This window comes from Monopterus albus, unplaced genomic scaffold, assembly GCF_001952655.1.
Source record: "Monopterus albus unplaced genomic scaffold, M_albus_1.0 scaffold84.1, whole genome shotgun sequence".
NCBI classification, from domain to species: domain Eukaryota; kingdom Metazoa; phylum Chordata; class Actinopteri; order Synbranchiformes; family Synbranchidae; genus Monopterus; species Monopterus albus.
Window position 1 is genome coordinate 1,262,613 of NW_018127964.1, and position 16,859 is coordinate 1,279,471.

The 16,859-nt window shown below is 40.7% G+C and overlaps 2 protein-coding genes across 3 annotated transcripts in view; one reads left to right on the plus strand and one right to left on the minus strand.

Annotated features, from left to right (window-relative positions):
• The window catches only part of ltap1 (lipid transport auxiliary protein 1), a 5,203-nt gene extending 3,331 nt beyond the window's left edge, over positions 1-1,872 (plus strand). For both annotated transcript variants that reach the window (XM_020607179.1, XM_020607178.1), the window contains exons 6-7: positions 453-511; positions 629-1,872. In XM_020607179.1, the coding sequence (XP_020462835.1) occupies positions 453-511; positions 629-839 (270 nt within the window). In that variant the 3' untranslated portion in view covers positions 840-1,872. The remainder of the gene's footprint in view (positions 1-452; positions 512-628) is intronic.
• Positions 1,773-13,069, minus strand: tuft1a (tuftelin 1a). The gene is made up of 12 exons (XM_020607177.1): positions 12,846-13,069; positions 6,915-6,992; positions 5,770-5,871; positions 5,597-5,683; positions 5,345-5,395; positions 5,126-5,212; positions 4,288-4,398; positions 3,963-4,186; positions 3,761-3,866; positions 3,578-3,661; positions 3,262-3,356; positions 1,773-2,879 (listed from the first exon to the last, which is right to left on the minus strand). Exons 1-12 carry the CDS (start codon positions 12,903-12,905, stop codon positions 2,807-2,809), a joined length of 1,158 nt encoding a protein of 385 aa, XP_020462833.1. The 5' UTR covers positions 12,906-13,069; the 3' UTR covers positions 1,773-2,806.
• Positions 13,070-16,859: the final 3,790 nt, after the last annotated feature.

Here is a 16,859-nt window from a genome sequence, read left to right on the forward strand (position 1 = left end):
CCATATGGTAGTGTCATCAGCAAACAAAACCACTTTCACTAAATCAGAAACCTTACATATATCATTAATGTATAATATAAATAATTTAGGTCCCAAAACAGAACCCTGAGGCACTCCACATACAATGTCCAGCTCACTCGATTGGTATTCACCCAACTTCACAAATTGACGCCTGTGTCAAATAACTTCTAATCCATTTCAGAACCATTCATCTGATCCCATATTTTTCTAACTTATCCATTAATAACTCATGATTGATTGTGTCAAATGCTTTTTTTAGGTCAATAAATATCCCCATCGTGTATTTCTTCTCATCCATAGCATAGCAGGATGCACAAACATGCACACCCTCTTTTCAGCCTTTCGTTTTGAACAGCAGATATGGTGTGTGAAGGTCTGGTAAAACATCTAATTACTGTTGTCCCTTGTTTGGCTCCTGTCTTTGTCTGTAGGCTTTTGGTGAAGCAGAATTTACAAAATATCAGACAGCCCTAACTGAACTGGCCTCTGTGTGAGTAAACACAACCTTTCCCCACAGTGCTCCCTTACAGCTTTCCTTTGAATCTAATCCAACATGGAATGTTATTTATACGCTGGGAACAATCTGTTTCTCCCTTCGTTGTTTCAGTGTGAAGTCTCAAAGCAGCAGCAGCAGCACTCCAAGCCAGCATCACCAGTCTGCAGCCAAAGACCTGACCAGTACCACAGATCCTGCAAACTCCCCCACCCAAGCCACCTACCTCACATTTACAATGCAGCATCGCAGCAAGAGGCCCAGGCACTTCCTGGAGCTGAAGAACTTCAAAGACAACTACGACACTTTGGACAGTACGCTCTGAAAAACTGTGGCACCTATCCAAAGCAAGGGTCAAGGACAAGGTAGTGCTACTGGTGAGTAAAGTGCCTGTGGACAGAGACAGGGTTACTGTCACCACATAGTTTTAGAGAGAAGTGACAAAACACTGCCTTCATATACTAACACGTATTACCTGAATTACTTTATAGTGCATATCAGACTACTGGTACAGTGCACTTTACCTAAGTGTAGCTTATGCTTACTGCATGTGAACAAGTGTTCTTTATGTGTAGAAAAGTAATAGTATGTAAGGTTGATTTGACCAAAACAAAGCTAGAGCTATGGGGCTATGCACTGTCATAAGACAATCAGTATTTATTGCACAGTATAAAGACCTATGCAGACTTACTGAAATTAACCAGCTGTATATAAACATGCTGATAGTTACTGCTGTTATTACTAGTGTTACTGGTTACTCTACAGGGGATTAAAACAGTTGATGCCAGTTTTGTGTGTGCCTACAGTAAGTATGGCTCTTCTTTTCTTTTGTTACTGTGAATCTGGGAGCCTTTTTAAGCCTTAAATGTTTGTTTTAAAGATGTTTTGACGAGTTGTCATAATTAACTTAATGTCTCTCAGTGCAATGTAATTTATCATTATTCAGTATTAATGTATTCTGTATTTGAGATATGTCTCAGCCTCAGGGAAGGCTCTCACTTGTTTCCATGTTAGAGGTAGACTGCTCGCCTGAGATGTCTCATTTGGTATTCATGGTTCCCAGGGAGGTATTCTAACCTGCTTACTGTACATGTTGCCTTCAAAATAAAACTGTAGCATACAGTTAAAAATTGTCGTACAATGTTCTTACATGCAATCAGCACAGTATAGTATTTTGTGAGAATAGTGTCCAGCAGAGGGCGCTCCTTTTGTAGTAATCTACTGGTTTGATTCCAGTAAGAGAGGAAGCACTGTTGTATCATTTTTCAGTATTTTATTTTGAGAGCCACAAGCACAGATAATAGATTAGAATGTACTTCATACAAAATCTACTTCTATCAGTCTAGAGGTCTATTTTTAACAAAAATAAATAGAACAGAAAGTTTTAGGTAGGAATTAAAACATCAAATAGCATTCATTAGTATGTACAAAATGATGAATGTATATACACAGTGACCGGAAAGTGAAATGCTTTACAAGAAATATTTTAAATAATGACACTTCTATGAAGCAGCAATAGCTTAATTTTTTTTCTTCCGCTTCTTCACAGTTTCGTTAAGTGCCATATTGCTGTTTGGGACTTAAAAGCCAGCTATTTTTTAAACAGCTCTTTCCATCACAGGGTGTTAACCTTATATAGGCTACAGTTCGTATTTACACATCAGAGCATTGCACACTCAGCAAAGGGAACAAAGGAAAGTAGGAGCGTCTAGTGAGAAGGACACAGGATTTGGATTATTAGGTTAATGAGTTTTAAATTGAATTGCATTTTTTTTTTAAATGACACCTTTTGTTAATATATTGATGCTTATTGTTACTGTATGTGGACCCTATAACGCTGTTACTCACTTTGGCAAAAGATGTGTGAATCCTACATAACAGTTGTTTTTTGATACAATAACACAGATGCCATAAACTCAAAAGGTCAAAGTGATCAGAAGGACAAGGACATACTTGCATATACAGTATGCATCATTATAAACTTCAAATGCATATCAGCGGTATCAGTACGCTTAATGTTTCTACATTAAAGCTGCCATTCATTATGCACAGACACACAACATCCCAGTGTGTGTGCGCTGCCCAACTTCTTCCTTCATGTGTGTGTGAGGTTAGAATTGTTTAGTGGAAGTGTTGATGTAGCTGCAGTCCAGGAAGTTCAGCTCTGATATTCCAGAGATTTATGTGATCTAATACGGTAGCAACACTACTGTTTGGTTTCAGTCTGCATTGAAAAGATTCGGTGGTTCTGAGCTCTTCACTCCAGAATTGTCTTTCTTCTGCAGAGTCACTTCATGACTTGATCTCGATGACTTTCATTAAAGGCAGTGGTTTGTTAGATGAGGAGGACAGCTTAAGTGGTTTACTGTAGAGAAAGAGAAAAATGAATTGTTCATATTTAGATACCATAAAATGGATAGTTGTTTTTGCTCAGAATTCTTTAATGCTTTTTCAGAATTCAGATTTTAGAAAAAAAGTCAGAACTCAAATTTTGTACAGTGGCACTAATACTCTTCCATACAACTAGATTAAGTGGATTTCTGAATGTTAGCAAGTGGATATGTGTGCTTGCATGCATTGTTTGGGAGTTGGGGCCCAGTTCATGCCAAGATTTACTACATGATTATATTTTTATTTATGTTGAAATGCCATACTTGTGACCCTTCATGACCATTAGGATGTGCAAATGGATCTACATTTTGAAAAAAAAAAAAAAAATCTGACAAATAAGGGCAAAGTTAAGTTACCTATAGACGATCTGGGGAGTATGCTCCGATGAAGAGTAGGGATTTGACCTTTGTTCCCCCAGGAAGTAGTCCATCTGGTCATGCATTTCTCGGTTCTGCACACACAGGTGGTATTGGCGGTCAGTTCACATAATACCAGTATGAAAAGTGGCCACCAAACAGACAGTGGTTGCATTTCCTTCTCTTTCACTTCTCATTTCTCTTTGCAGAAATCAGACTGAGCTGAATGTGTTTCCTTTTCCTTGCATCTCACTTCCATATTTATACCAGTGCTTCACTCTAAATTCCACTCAGTTCTTTAAAAAACAGTCCTCACCTCAGCTTCCAAGAACGCCACTTTCTCCTCCAGCTCTTTGATCACACGGTCTCTCTCCTGGATCACCATGCGAGAGTTCTGGAGCTGAAGATGAGCGAACACACAATCAGTGAGCAAATGCTGAACAAATATGAATATGGAGACTGTGTTTGCTGTACAGAGTCTCGCACATGTGCGTCTCACCTGTTCAATCATGTGTCTGACTTTCCTCTGTTGGCTCTTCAGCATGTCGTCCAGATGGTGGATCTTTTCTTTGAGAACAGCCACCTCCTTCTCCAACTGCTCAGCCCTACAGAGTCCACACAAAAAGTTATAGCACACTGGTGGTGATTGAACTGAAACCAACTGGTAAAGAGCATTTTTGTTTGTCTGTGTATTTGCTGACCTCTGGTCGCCTTTCTGGCCCGCCTCTCTGATCTTGCGCAGTTCGCGGAGCTCCTCCTCACGGTTGCGGATTGCCTCCCGCAGGGTGGCGCTCTCTTGCTCCATCCCACCCAGCAACCTCTGGAGCTCTTCGATGTGCTTGTCTTTCCTCTCGCTGGCTTCTTCTGTGGTCTTCAACTTCTCCTCCTTGTCGCTCAGATGCTCCCTCAGCTTGCTGCCTTCAGCCTGGAGGAAACCGGGAGTTTAGTTTGTATAAAAGACAACTTTGTACAACTGAAATGAAGTGTACATTATCAGTTGTTACGCATTACTAATGTATATGTTACCTGCAGCCTCTCTTTCTCCTCTTGGTGTTTCTTCTCAGCTTCCTGCAGCTGTGCATATAAGCGCTTACTGACTTCACGCAGCTTGGTTCTCTCTGCTTCATCATCTACTTCCTGATAGATAAAGAACTAAATGTTATATTGGCAAAATGACAAATAGGCAGCTACATGACCAGATACTATGATGTAATATCAGATATTTAGCTCAAGCTTAGTGGTTTGCCTGTTATAAAAAACAGGCGTGTCAGTGTGCGTCACTGGAGCGGCTGGATCATGACCAGTGTTTTCCTTTCCAACCGTTATGAGAGACAGTGATAGCTGAGTCACAGGCCAATGCTATAAATGGTACAAAAATTATTTTAACCAAACACAGTGGAGTCAGTTTTGTTGAGCGTGCAGTAAACCGCTGATGGTAGTGGCTGCTAAAAGTGCGGGGCTCAAACATGGCAGTAAAACTATCAAAGGGTGAAGGCATCTGTGGAATGCCAACAACCGTGAAGAGGACCTGAACTCAGCACAAAGGCAGAGGAACACTATGTGCTGGGACAGCTCTCTCACACGTCATACACCCCGGGGTTCTCTCTCACTCTCATTGTACTCCTCTCTTTCACCCTGTACTGTATCACATCCTTGTTTGTCTTCCTGTTGAACTTTACATCAGCTTCTGCCCGAGTACCTCGGGGAGATGATCACTTTACAGGATATCACACAAAGCACACTGGGACATTACGAGAGATCTGATACTGTATGTGCATTACTTCAAGATACTGAAAAGCCCCGCATATTTGGTGTTACAGTGTACAACCTTCGATAGAGGGTGTTCACACGAGAAACTTCTCACCTGTCCGTCAGCTTTAGCTGCTCCCTTTGGGCCAGATGACATATTCTTCAGAAAGGGAACACCGACTTTCCACCCGTTTGTATACGCCTGGAGAGAGAAAAGGAGGAAGTTGGGCAGGAAAGAATGGAAATAAAGGTGGAGGAAATGCCATTACGAACATAGTATGCAAAGTTAACAATGGTAAGGGCAACAACAAAAAAAAGCTCAAAATAGACCTACTTTGTTTTTGGCTGCCATCTGCTCCCGCAGTGTCTTCAGGCAGTACCTCACCTGTGTGGATCCAACATGATGCTGAGTCACTGAGATATTTACATAGACCTTTCATAATATTTCAGACTTGAATGATCGACACAAGGCTTTACTTGTCAACAAAGAGAAACAAGGAGAAGAGAGAGACAGTAACAGGGGAGTGAGGAGGGCAGGGTTGACAGACTGTAGCGTCCCGTGCATGTGTGTTTTTGCATTACTGACCTCTTGTATCTGTGAAACTTCATCTGACAGCATCTTCAGGCTCTGTTGGTGTTTCTCCTGCTCTTGTTTGCGGGCCTCGAGATACACCTGGAATAGGGAGACATACCAGTGTAAACACAAAACCAACACTGTCCTACACTCCTCCATTTATTTCTCCCATCTGTCACACCCACCTTGATAACCTCCACTTGCTCCTCTGTAGATTTGACCGGTTCAGGGGTCAAAGCTGTCCTGTCATTGGCTGGCTGCACCACTGCAAACACTCGTCCAATTGGCTGGAGATGAGAACAGAATAGTTAGCAGTGTGTTCTGTGAGCATGGGTGGTTGGATGTGCTTCCAAACATCATAAGCAAATATTTGAGTGAGGTCACTGTACTTTGCTAACACTAGAGAAAATGTCGGATTATTTTTTGTGACCAATATTGCAACACATTATTTACAAGAACTTCCCAGAGTACATGTATTTAATCACTATGAAAAGTGGCAGGAGCATATGACACGAATTATGCAATTAAACTAAAAAAAATTGCAAAATTTACTACTGCTTCTCTCTGTCGTGTCCTGAGGAAATTATGACTTTGTGTGAGACTTTATAATCTGACAAACCCATAAACATCTGGTGTTTCTTCTAAGTAGTACACATTCTTGGTCAAAAACATAAGCAGAGAGAGAGGGAGGGACATGCAGAAGAGGGAGGGGGAGATGTTATGCAACTTTACTAAGATGGTGGTCCCTTCTTTATGCAACTTTGGCACTGGTTTTGGTTGGACAATGGGTGTCTGAGACATTCTTAGTGTGTGAGAACCACGCAAATGAAAAGCTGATGTAGGTTATGGCATGTTTACATGCAATTAGTGTCTAGGGTTTGTGCGCAGGGACGTGGTGTGATAGGTGTGTGCTCTTGCAGTAGCCAATTCCTCAGGATCACTGAGAAGATTAAACTGTTTTGATTAAACATCCAGCTCCAAATATGGCCTCAATAAGAGCATCTTCACCTTTGAATAAATACAGCCACTGTTTTGTTCCCCTCATTAAAACAAATTGCATATTATTCTCCCTTAAGTCTTAATTCAAATACAACCCCATGCATTCATTAAATATGTAGTCAATTGAAATATAATAGATTATCTTAAACCAGATACTTTTCTCTCAAGTATCCAAATTGTGTTTAAAAATGATAAATGTTATTATACGCAAGTTTCCACTGCCGCTATCCTCCATCTCCCACTGTACATCAACCCAAGACCTGGTCTGTTTACTCCCCCGTTGTTACAATCCTGAGTGTAACGTGTGTTATCAGGTGCAGGACGTTCTTACCTTGTCCCTGTGCTGCTCTGTGCTCTGAGCTGCCTGGCTCTGGTTGTGCAGTGTGAGCCGCAGCCGCCTGCACCCGTCCTGAAAAAGGCAAAGGAGAAGATGAAGTAAAGCCACAAAGAGACCGTGTGATGTGATGGAGAGACTGTTTGAAGACTATTTTGAGGAGGGGAGGAAGGAGGAGAGACTGAGTCACACTCACTGAATGAACAGGGGAGGAGGGGGAGAAACAGGAGTACGAGCGTCAGAAAGAAAGCGAAAGTTCTTCACAGCTGCACAGAGACAGATTGTTTTATTTAAACTGTGTACTATGGACGTCAGTGGGATTTTGGCAGAAAGTCTCCAGACGCTCTCAGCCAATTGAAAGCGCTGAGTGGATTTCTGGGGAAGTGGGCAGAAAATGTAATGTCAAGTGTGACAGAACATTTCCATGGAAACAAAACCTCACAGTAGCCATAAACTGTCTGGCACACCAACAATGCATTAGGGGGGATTAAGTAAGAGATACAACAATGCACGCACACACGCACACTCCCACACAGACACACAACATTTGACAAAAACTTGAAAAAGCTACAGACACAAACCTTCCAACTTTTTCTTTTGGGTAACGTGAGAGAAGCCACTTTAACAGGAAAAGTTTGAAGTGGGACGTGACAGCCAATATATGTGTGTGTGCAAAGCCAAACATGCGGATGTGAGGGAGGGGGTTGAGACTCATTCCGGTCAACACAAAATGTTCTGTTTATCTGCACAAAAGGTCCAGCCACTGACTGTCAAAGACAATTTTTTTGGTTGCTAATGAAACCATTTTAAGTATTTAGTAGCTGCCCTAGAGGTTTTTGGTGTTTGTCTGTAGATGCAGTTTGCCTGGTTATCACAGAATTAAAGGTCTTCACATTTGCAGTATTTTGTATTCTGAGCCTAAATGACCTGGAATTTCAGTCAAATGTGAACATCTTCCATCATGTGATGTAACAAAAAGCTCCAGAATACATTACTGCTGTAAACATCAAGAATAAACCTCAAAGCCCAATTGTTTTTGCTGTTTACACTAGGCGTGGTACTCAAATAAAGCCACTTCTGCTGTTAAGAAACCCTGGTGTCTGATACAGTGCCTTGGGAAACATAACAATGCTATGCTATGATTGGTGCTATGATTAAACCTACAATAGAAAATGTTTCTCTGCTGTAGAACTCTGCTCTAAAACTTGTCTTAATATGGAGACGTGCTGTCGAAGCCTCCTGTGACCCAGACTCATTGAACAGCAGTGCAGAGATATTAGTTTCTACACGATTTTGTGCAGGACTGACCTTTCTAACCAGTCAGAGATTTTCACTTATTTGTGCTTGACCAGTAAGTTTTGTTGCATTTTCCATTTTTGCATTTTCATAATGACATATCTGAAGAGCTGGGCAGAGCGTGGCGGAGCAGGGACAGGGAATGCTGGACGGAGCAGAGCGGATTGATTTGGAGTTTCATCCTAGCGCTACCTTAAGTTACATACTGTAGTTTTAAAAGAAACAGACTAAAAAAGCCCTTTATGATGAGCTGTTATCTATTCAGGAAACAAAGTAATGGAAAAAAGCAGAAAGAGACAGATGTGACTGAGAAACAAGAGAGCAGAAAAAAATGAACAGGCAACTACAACAATAAAAAACGAAACAGCCTAATGATTAGGGTAGGGGTCTAACTATAAAACAAATAGAAGTCAGTAAAATGAAACCAAAAACAGGGGGGAAAAAAAATCCCCTTTTGTTCAACATGTTTTCCTCTCAGATTACAGAGGCCTGAATGCTCTAAAGAAGGCACTGTGATAAGAGGAGACCCAGAGAGGAGCAGGAGGAGAGGAAAGGGGGAACAGTGAGGTGCTTGTTAAGAAGAAATCCATCATTATACAGATTATCTGGCCTTTTGTGGACACCCAGACAAAGACTCTAATCCTTACTCTGCCACTGGCGAGTTGCATGCTGGTATCTCTGTTTGTGTTCTTTTTTATAATTCACACAAACAAAAATGCCATCCATGCCACCTCTCAGCCAACCTGTAATACAAGACTTCTTAGGAACACGAACAAAAGGACTAGTTGGATGTGCACGTACACAGCCACTCACACGCGGGAAAATACACACACTGATGCACAAAGTACCTCCTACCTTTATAATAAGGCAGAAACCTGAAACTAAGCAGACACACACTGCTAGGTGCACTGACAATGGGCACAAAGGATCAGGGGACATGGCCAGGCTGGAAGGCTTAAAGGGTGAGAATGTTTTTGCTTTGGACTTTGGCATCAGGAGGCCTGTAAATCATCTGGGTTAAATTCACTGGGAGGTGAACACCTTCCCTAGGAATGTTGCTGATAAACAGGCAGAACTGCTGAATTCAGGGGGAAAACACAATGTCCTCTGTGCCACTTTAAAAAGCAGCACCTGATTTAAATTCAGATTGTTAAATTCAGCAGCCGACATGGCCACAAATGGTCCTCCTGTGCCTCCCAAGTGTAGTGCCAAAATTCTCAAGAAAGTGTGCGTACGCAGCTTCTTTATTCCATCGTGTGGACCAGTTTCTGTCCACTGCCATTGTTGTGCAGACATTTTGGTGCCATGAGGACATTTTAACCAGTTCTCACAACTTCAGAGAGCTATATGAATGTTAAGACTTGCTTTTAGGGTTAAGGGTAGAATTAGGTTTAGAGTAGGGGCAGGCATTTAGATGTGATAGGTTGAGGTTAGTGTCTAGAGATCACATAATATCAATAAATGTCCTCATAACTAGTAAGACATGACTGTGTCCACTTCACAATCCATTAAATCACTCTGTCCTACTCACTGTTTCTCCATAGGGTGTCACTTGTGTCTTTTGTCCTGCTGCATTATCAACCTCTGCCTGTGAGGAAACAGGTGGGAGCCGACAACGCAGGTGCTAGACTTTCATTACCAACATCTTACTTCTATAGTATAACGATGTGTTTAAGCAGCTAAACACAAACTATGCTTAAAGTTTAAAGTGTAAACTAAGTAAATGTTTACATAAGAGAATAACTGACCAAAGAAACAAGACTAAGAATCTTGACAGCTACTGATATTCAGTGCAATGAGGATATTTTAGCCACTGTTCAATACCTGGCCCTAGGAGTTTTCAGTAGTGCTACGTCAAAAGAAAATTAATTGGCAACTATTTTGGTAACACCCAAATATCACACTACAGGTAGTGCTGGGTATCGAACGCCGATACTTTTATGACATCAGTTGAATTACTTCAATAACCATCAAGTATAAAAAAAAAAAAAAGGTTTCCTACATTTTTATTTATCAACGTTAATCTTAACAGAACTTAAGGCTGTGGTAAATAGGTTTGCAATAATAACAACTGTTTAGGAACCGGTACAGAAGTCAAGGCATCAGTATTGGTATCGGTATCAAAAATTTTAGAATGATATCCAGCGCCAACTCCAGGTTCCAACTTCACAAATGTGAAGTTTTGCTACTTTTCTTTGTTATACAAGATAGTAAATTAAATTCTTTTGGGTTTTGTCAGTTAGTTGGACAAAACAAGCAAGACAAACATGTCAACTTGGGCTCTGGGAACTTATGTTCCACCTTTTTTTTATTTTCAGGGACTAAATGATAAAGCATTAAAATGGAAGAATAATTGGCAAACTGATGTAATGGCAGTAATGAAAACTGCTGTAGTAGCAGCCCTGTACCAAGTATGTCCTGTCCCTACATCAAGCTGTATGTCTTGTTATGTGAATTATGGAGGCCTGGCTCTCAAGTCAGTCAACAAACTAAATGGTTAAGGTAATTATAGGTCAAGTACATTTGGAAGAAGTGAATAGACAACCTGATGTGTGAAGTGTTGGGGTATTGCGTATGTATTACCACCATGTGAGAACACAGACCTGAGTCATGAAGCGAGAGCTGCCATTAAAACAAACCCCACAGTGACAGACAACACTGGACTTCTCTCATATTCATACCATTAACAATAGTTTTGCTCAATGTGGCCTGTGAACCAAGCATCCTCTGGCGTTATCCAGGTGTTTCTTTACATAAATGTATTTATTTGTCATGTTTGTCCCATTCCCCACCGATGATGTCAGACATTCCTGACTGAGATGGTGACTGCTGAGGAGAGCCAGAGGGAGCGTGTTAAGTCACACAGTGTAGAGAAGCCAAGTGTCTGGAGGGGATAACTGTGGCATTATGTAAGAAGTATCTGAACAGAAAAAAAACTTCTTGATACACTGAGGAGAAATCACAAGTTTCAAATACAATTCAAATAATAGCTGAAAAACCATTTCGGCCATTGCTATAAACTCCAAAAGAACTTTCAGTTTCAAAGCCAGGGCTATCTGTCCTTTCATTTTGTTTTAGATGGCATCATCTCAGTTCCAGGAAAGAAACTGTACTTACAAAAAAAAAAAAAAAACAAAAAAAAAAAACACAACAACCCTGAATCTCTCTGAAAACTCACGGCACCAGGGCTATCTGTCCTTTCATTTTGTTTTAGATGGCATCATCTCAGTTCCAGGAAAGAAACTGTACTTACAAAAAAAAAAAAAAAAACAAAAAAAAAAAACACAACAACCCTGAATGTCTCTGCAACATCAGGCACATTCCTTCACTTCAAGTATAATTATAGACCTGCAGTACGGGTGTCACTTTCTAATGAATAATCCTTCTATCCTGCACAGTCATTATGTTATGATACAAGAAGAATTAAGTCCCTCAGCAGCTGTGCTTAGTCTGACCTGAGTGACCATATGAGAAATGTACACTACATGTGTGACTATTGGCCACCTGGATTTGACTTTGATAAGATGAATGCATGACCTGTATGATGCTGATGCAAATGCACTATCATTTGCATGTTAAAGCATAATCTTGTATAGGCTGAACAGATATGGAGTTTCATATATTGCTTCATGACATGTTCCTGAACAAGTTAAATCAGCATAAGAGGTGTGTGAGTGGTGCTGCCCTTTGTACACATTGACCATTTTGGCAGTTATACAACATAAAGTGATAATTATACAACTGACAAGTGGACCACATGACTCTCAGACTCCGTGCTAATTCTGTAAAGTCTATTTAACATAACCACGACTGTTGGTGTCCTCTGCAGTGTCTTTTAATGTGATTTGATACGATCCCTGTGATGCTGGCAGGTGCTGAGCTCAGTAGGAGGCTGTTGATAAGGTGAAAGTGTCATGTTGCTCTGCAACCTCATAAACCACAGAGCTGGTTAACAGTTGTTTTTTTTAGGTGAAGTACTGTAAATGATTAAACATCACTGCCACAGGCTGGGCAGAAGGTCCGTGCAGTGTACGTGACATGAGCTGCTCTGATCACTGGTTTATTAGTATCCAGCACCAAAGCACGGGGCTGTGGGCTCTTTAATCCAGTTTAACACAACTTTACATGCACAGGTGGTGCACACAGTGCACAAGCAAGGCCTTTATACTGTAGGTCCTGAGCTGCCTTCACTGTCTGCCACAACTAGTACTGTAAGCCCTGAAATGATGCGGCTGAAGGCACCTGTGACAAACACAGATGTTACATGGACTAATTCTGAGCGGCTGCCTTGTGTCTGTGTGTGTTGGGACTTGAGGGCTAAAGCTTTAATTACCACAAGGTCTAAAAGCTTAAAAGTAAATACACCACATAAAACCGATGAAGCCACTCAGCCAGTGACAGAATCAGTCAGACAGAGCCTTGAGCCTCCAGTCCACAAAGCCCAGCAGAGTCGTGTAAGAAAAAACAACTGAAACTCAGAATTATTACAGCAACACATCGAAAGATTTGAGTAGGCAACAATTAGACCTTCAGGATTTTTAAAATAGCCCACGTAAAGAAAACAGCAACGCAGGCCTACTCATCAAACAAACACAAGGACTTTGACAAATATGTGAATATTGAATAACTTACTCCATGTTCCTGATTTCTGATGTCCTCAAATGTGTACAGATTCCTCGTTACTCCGTTCATCGTTGACAGGTATATATTAAATACTCCACAAACAATAAATAAATAGATAAATAAAAGCGTGGCGTGCGTCGCTTCCTCCGAGGGAGAAGTGTCTCTGCTGGCCACACACAGGAGCCGCCGCTGTTATCAGTGTGTCCGCGCCTCTGTGCGCACTGGGAGGCCGTTTCTCATCACGTCACTGTGGGTGTGCGTAACAAAAACAAGCAACCCGCCCACAGACCGACCGAAACAGCCAAATAGGGAACTGGGGAAACAAGGAATAGTTGTGAGGGGAGGGTCAGGTGGAGGCTGCTGGAGCTACCTGTTGACTTGGGTAGAACAACTTGTGCAACCCTCAGAAACCTTATGTCATGACTTCGGTATGCATTAGTTTATGAAAACCGCTCAGTGAGTACATGTGTGAATCCCTAGTTGGACTTTGGATGGTGACCTGCTGCTACATATTGTCCAGTTGCACTGCTCAGTTTACCAATAAATTGTTAATAGGAAAAGGTTAAACCCCTGACTGAACCTGTTTAATCAGTGTCTCCTAAGATTACAAAGCAGTGGAAAACAAAGTATCAAATTCAGTGATTTAAAGCTCTTTTTAAATGTGTTTCATATTTTTAATTTATTTTCAACACAACTGATAAATATACATTATTGTTTGCCCTTTTGACACTCAAAAAGTGTACATTATATTGGTGCTCACTGCTGTATTACTGCTGTATATAACCAAGTTTATAGCCAAATGGCCTTTATGAACTGCACAGCATGACATCCTCTGTTCTTACAACCTTGATCCAGATAAGAAAACTTTGCCCCAAGTTGGTATTTATACCAGTATGAAAATGAATGGAAACCAGTTGAAGCTATAATGCAGGTAAAACACATTTGCAAAAATAAAACTTTGCAGTGTAGTGTGTTTGGTAATGAAAGCAATGAAAAATGTGTGGTAAATGGGACAAAACATTCAAAATCAGTCAATGATATGGTCGTTTATCTATTTATATCAAGTAGTTGACCAAAGTTCACACAAAGGGAACAGAATGTACAAGTGAGTGAACGAGAGTTCCTCTGCTGGTATTCAGCTGATTCCAGCAGCAGCTGATCCAGGACCTCAAATTAGATTAAGACTTTAATAGCGTTAATGGTTGTTGAAGAGCAAACAACAGCTCAAAGTGGCAGATAATGGCTGACACTAAGTGAATCTGAAGCTTCAGCTGTTACATGTTCAAGCCCATAGATGTGGGGAAGCAGTGTCGCTATCAGACATTTAATAAAGTAATTCATGTTTCTCAAAAGTGGGAGTTTGATAACTCTTTACTGCAAAGGATTACTAACCAAGAATGTGATTTATCACTTTGAATGAGGTGCTCCCACAACACTAATAAACACACCTAGACCTTAACGCACTATGTCATCATGTGTGCCACGTACTGAGCCACAGTAAGAGCCATAATTATACTTGTTTACATCCCACAGATGACCACACTCAGTCAGGTTGATCCTGAGATCAGCTTGTTGGGAGAGGCCTGTGTATCTGCATACATCTGAGACTATCTGTTCACACTTCCTACACTTTTTTTATGTGACTTCTTCTCACATTTGGTACTGTCATGAACGTTTTGAGCTGTGATATCACATTCAAAAATAGCAGGACTTAATATGGATGAGCCATATTGACGTCAGTAACTGTTTGAAGCGGGTCCATTCCCCCCTGCAGATGAAATTTCACTGAATGAAAAATGTCACCATTTGTTAAAGGATAAACCCAATGTGGGCACTCTGGAAACCTTTTTTATATAGTTGTTATTAGAAACATTATTAATTCCTTCCTTGTTTCATATGAGGACCATTAAAGATCCAATCAGCCGACCTGAACTGTGGCACAGAAAACTGACCAGTTCACAGGAACATACAGGTCATCCTTTTTGGGAAGAAATGGCCAAGGGTTAAAAGTGCACTAGTGTGACACAGAGCCAGTGTGTGGTGAAACAATGATGACACTGTTATAACTGTAGTCACATACTCTTGTTTAGCAGTGTGGACCTCACAGGGAAACGTTTTTACACTCCTGTATTATCCGATATAGAACACTGAGGTCATGCTGGAGTTTTTTCAGCAACAATGAAGTTCTTTTATAAGCCAACAGCGTTGAGTATTTACCTGAACTTCATAGTACACTTATGTCTTTATGTAGCAGAATTTAAACATAACACTTTACAGGTCTGCAATGTTCTTATGAAAGAACAATGTCATTTGGTAGTGAATGTGAGGAAAGTGGAGAACTTTCTGATTTTGGTTAGTTAATGAGTATGAAGTGAGTCTGACTAGAGAAATGTATTATATTATCATTTTTTCAGTGCTGACTTTTTTCAGTTGGTTTCCTCCTGTTAACACAGGGTCAGAAAGAACAGATGGAAACTCAGAAAGTGTTGAATCTCTGAAAAAGGTGTGTTGAATGTCTGAAAAACAAGTTTCAGAACCTTGAAAACACCAATTTGTAATAATTGAAAAAAATGCAACATTTTTTCAGACTTTCAAATCTCCTTTTCAAATATTTGAAGCCTAATTTTCTGTTTTAAATCTATATTTTACAGATTCAAAATTTATTTTCATCCTTTCAAATCCTCGTTTCAGTGTTACAGATTGTGGCATCAGATTCACTTCATCATAGCAGCAGATGTTTAATTCAATGGTTCAGTGGGTACAGCAGTCGTCTCCCGGTCAGCAGTTCGAATCTCGGTGCCTGCAGTCCACGTACCAAAGTGTCCATGGGCAAGACACTGAACCCCCAAGTTTCCCCTGATGGTTGGAGCCATCGGTTGAGTTGGTGCCGCAGATGGCTGCCTCGGTTCTGTACCGGAAACAAATTCCTTGTGTGTAACATACTTGGCCAATAAAGGTGATTATTTAAGTAAAACTTGCAATAGATACAATTGAAAACTTAGCTAAATAAATTGAATATAAAAAAATTCAAAGATCTGAATAATTTCAGATGTTTTTTTTATGGTGTCTTTGCCTCAAACCCTGCCTAATTTTCATGTGCTGTTGAACACAAGGACCTGCACTTAGACCTACACTCTTCCAGGCTTAAAGACCTGTATTTCCACAAGCGCACATGGAAATATTTATCCACCTACATTAGGGCTGCATAGTTTCTGAACAACAGTCAGCATATATGCAACAGCAAACACACCACAAAAACACAACACACCCACTCTCGGGTTTCAAGTTGTGCCTGGGAAGCTGGAATTATATAGAAACACCATCCCACCCATGGAAAGTATGTTCACTCATGCTGCAATTTATAATCTAGCAAAACAAGCACTGTACACACCATGATGGAGCTGCACAGGTTTGACAACACAGGATGGGCGGTGTAGTATCATGCGCACTGCATCTGGTTCTACAGCAAATACTGAAGGCATAACTTCATACCAACGCATTCCAAGTCAAGATTTCTAAGTCTGATTCCCAGGAACTGGAGGAGGAAAAGGACTTTTTCAGGTCTTTTGTAGATCAGTCACACAATAACACCACAAGAGGCAAAGTAAGTTTGTCAGAACCAGCAAGAGACCCGCACACCCGGATGCCACTGTGGTGTCTCAGTCTTGTTATGAATGCCAAAGTGCAAAAGAGGATGTAAACACATAAATACCTCAAATGAAGTGTCCCTGCGGTGTGATAACATTCCACTCTTTTCTAAATGTGAGGAAAAACACATGGCTGTAGTCATAAAAATGTTCTGGCTTGATGCACAAAGGCATGTATTCATTCCCAGTACTGTAGAGAGATTTCACTGAGATTAAGCCATGAGTTGGTTCAACAGTTGGAAGTGTTAGAAGTAGGATTCTTTTCTCATATCAGATTTTATTTTATAAACTTCTTGTAGTTCTGTAGGTTCCTTGAACCTGTTTTCTGGTTACTATTCTTGATGTGCCTCACCCTGTTGCACTCCAGGCAACAACA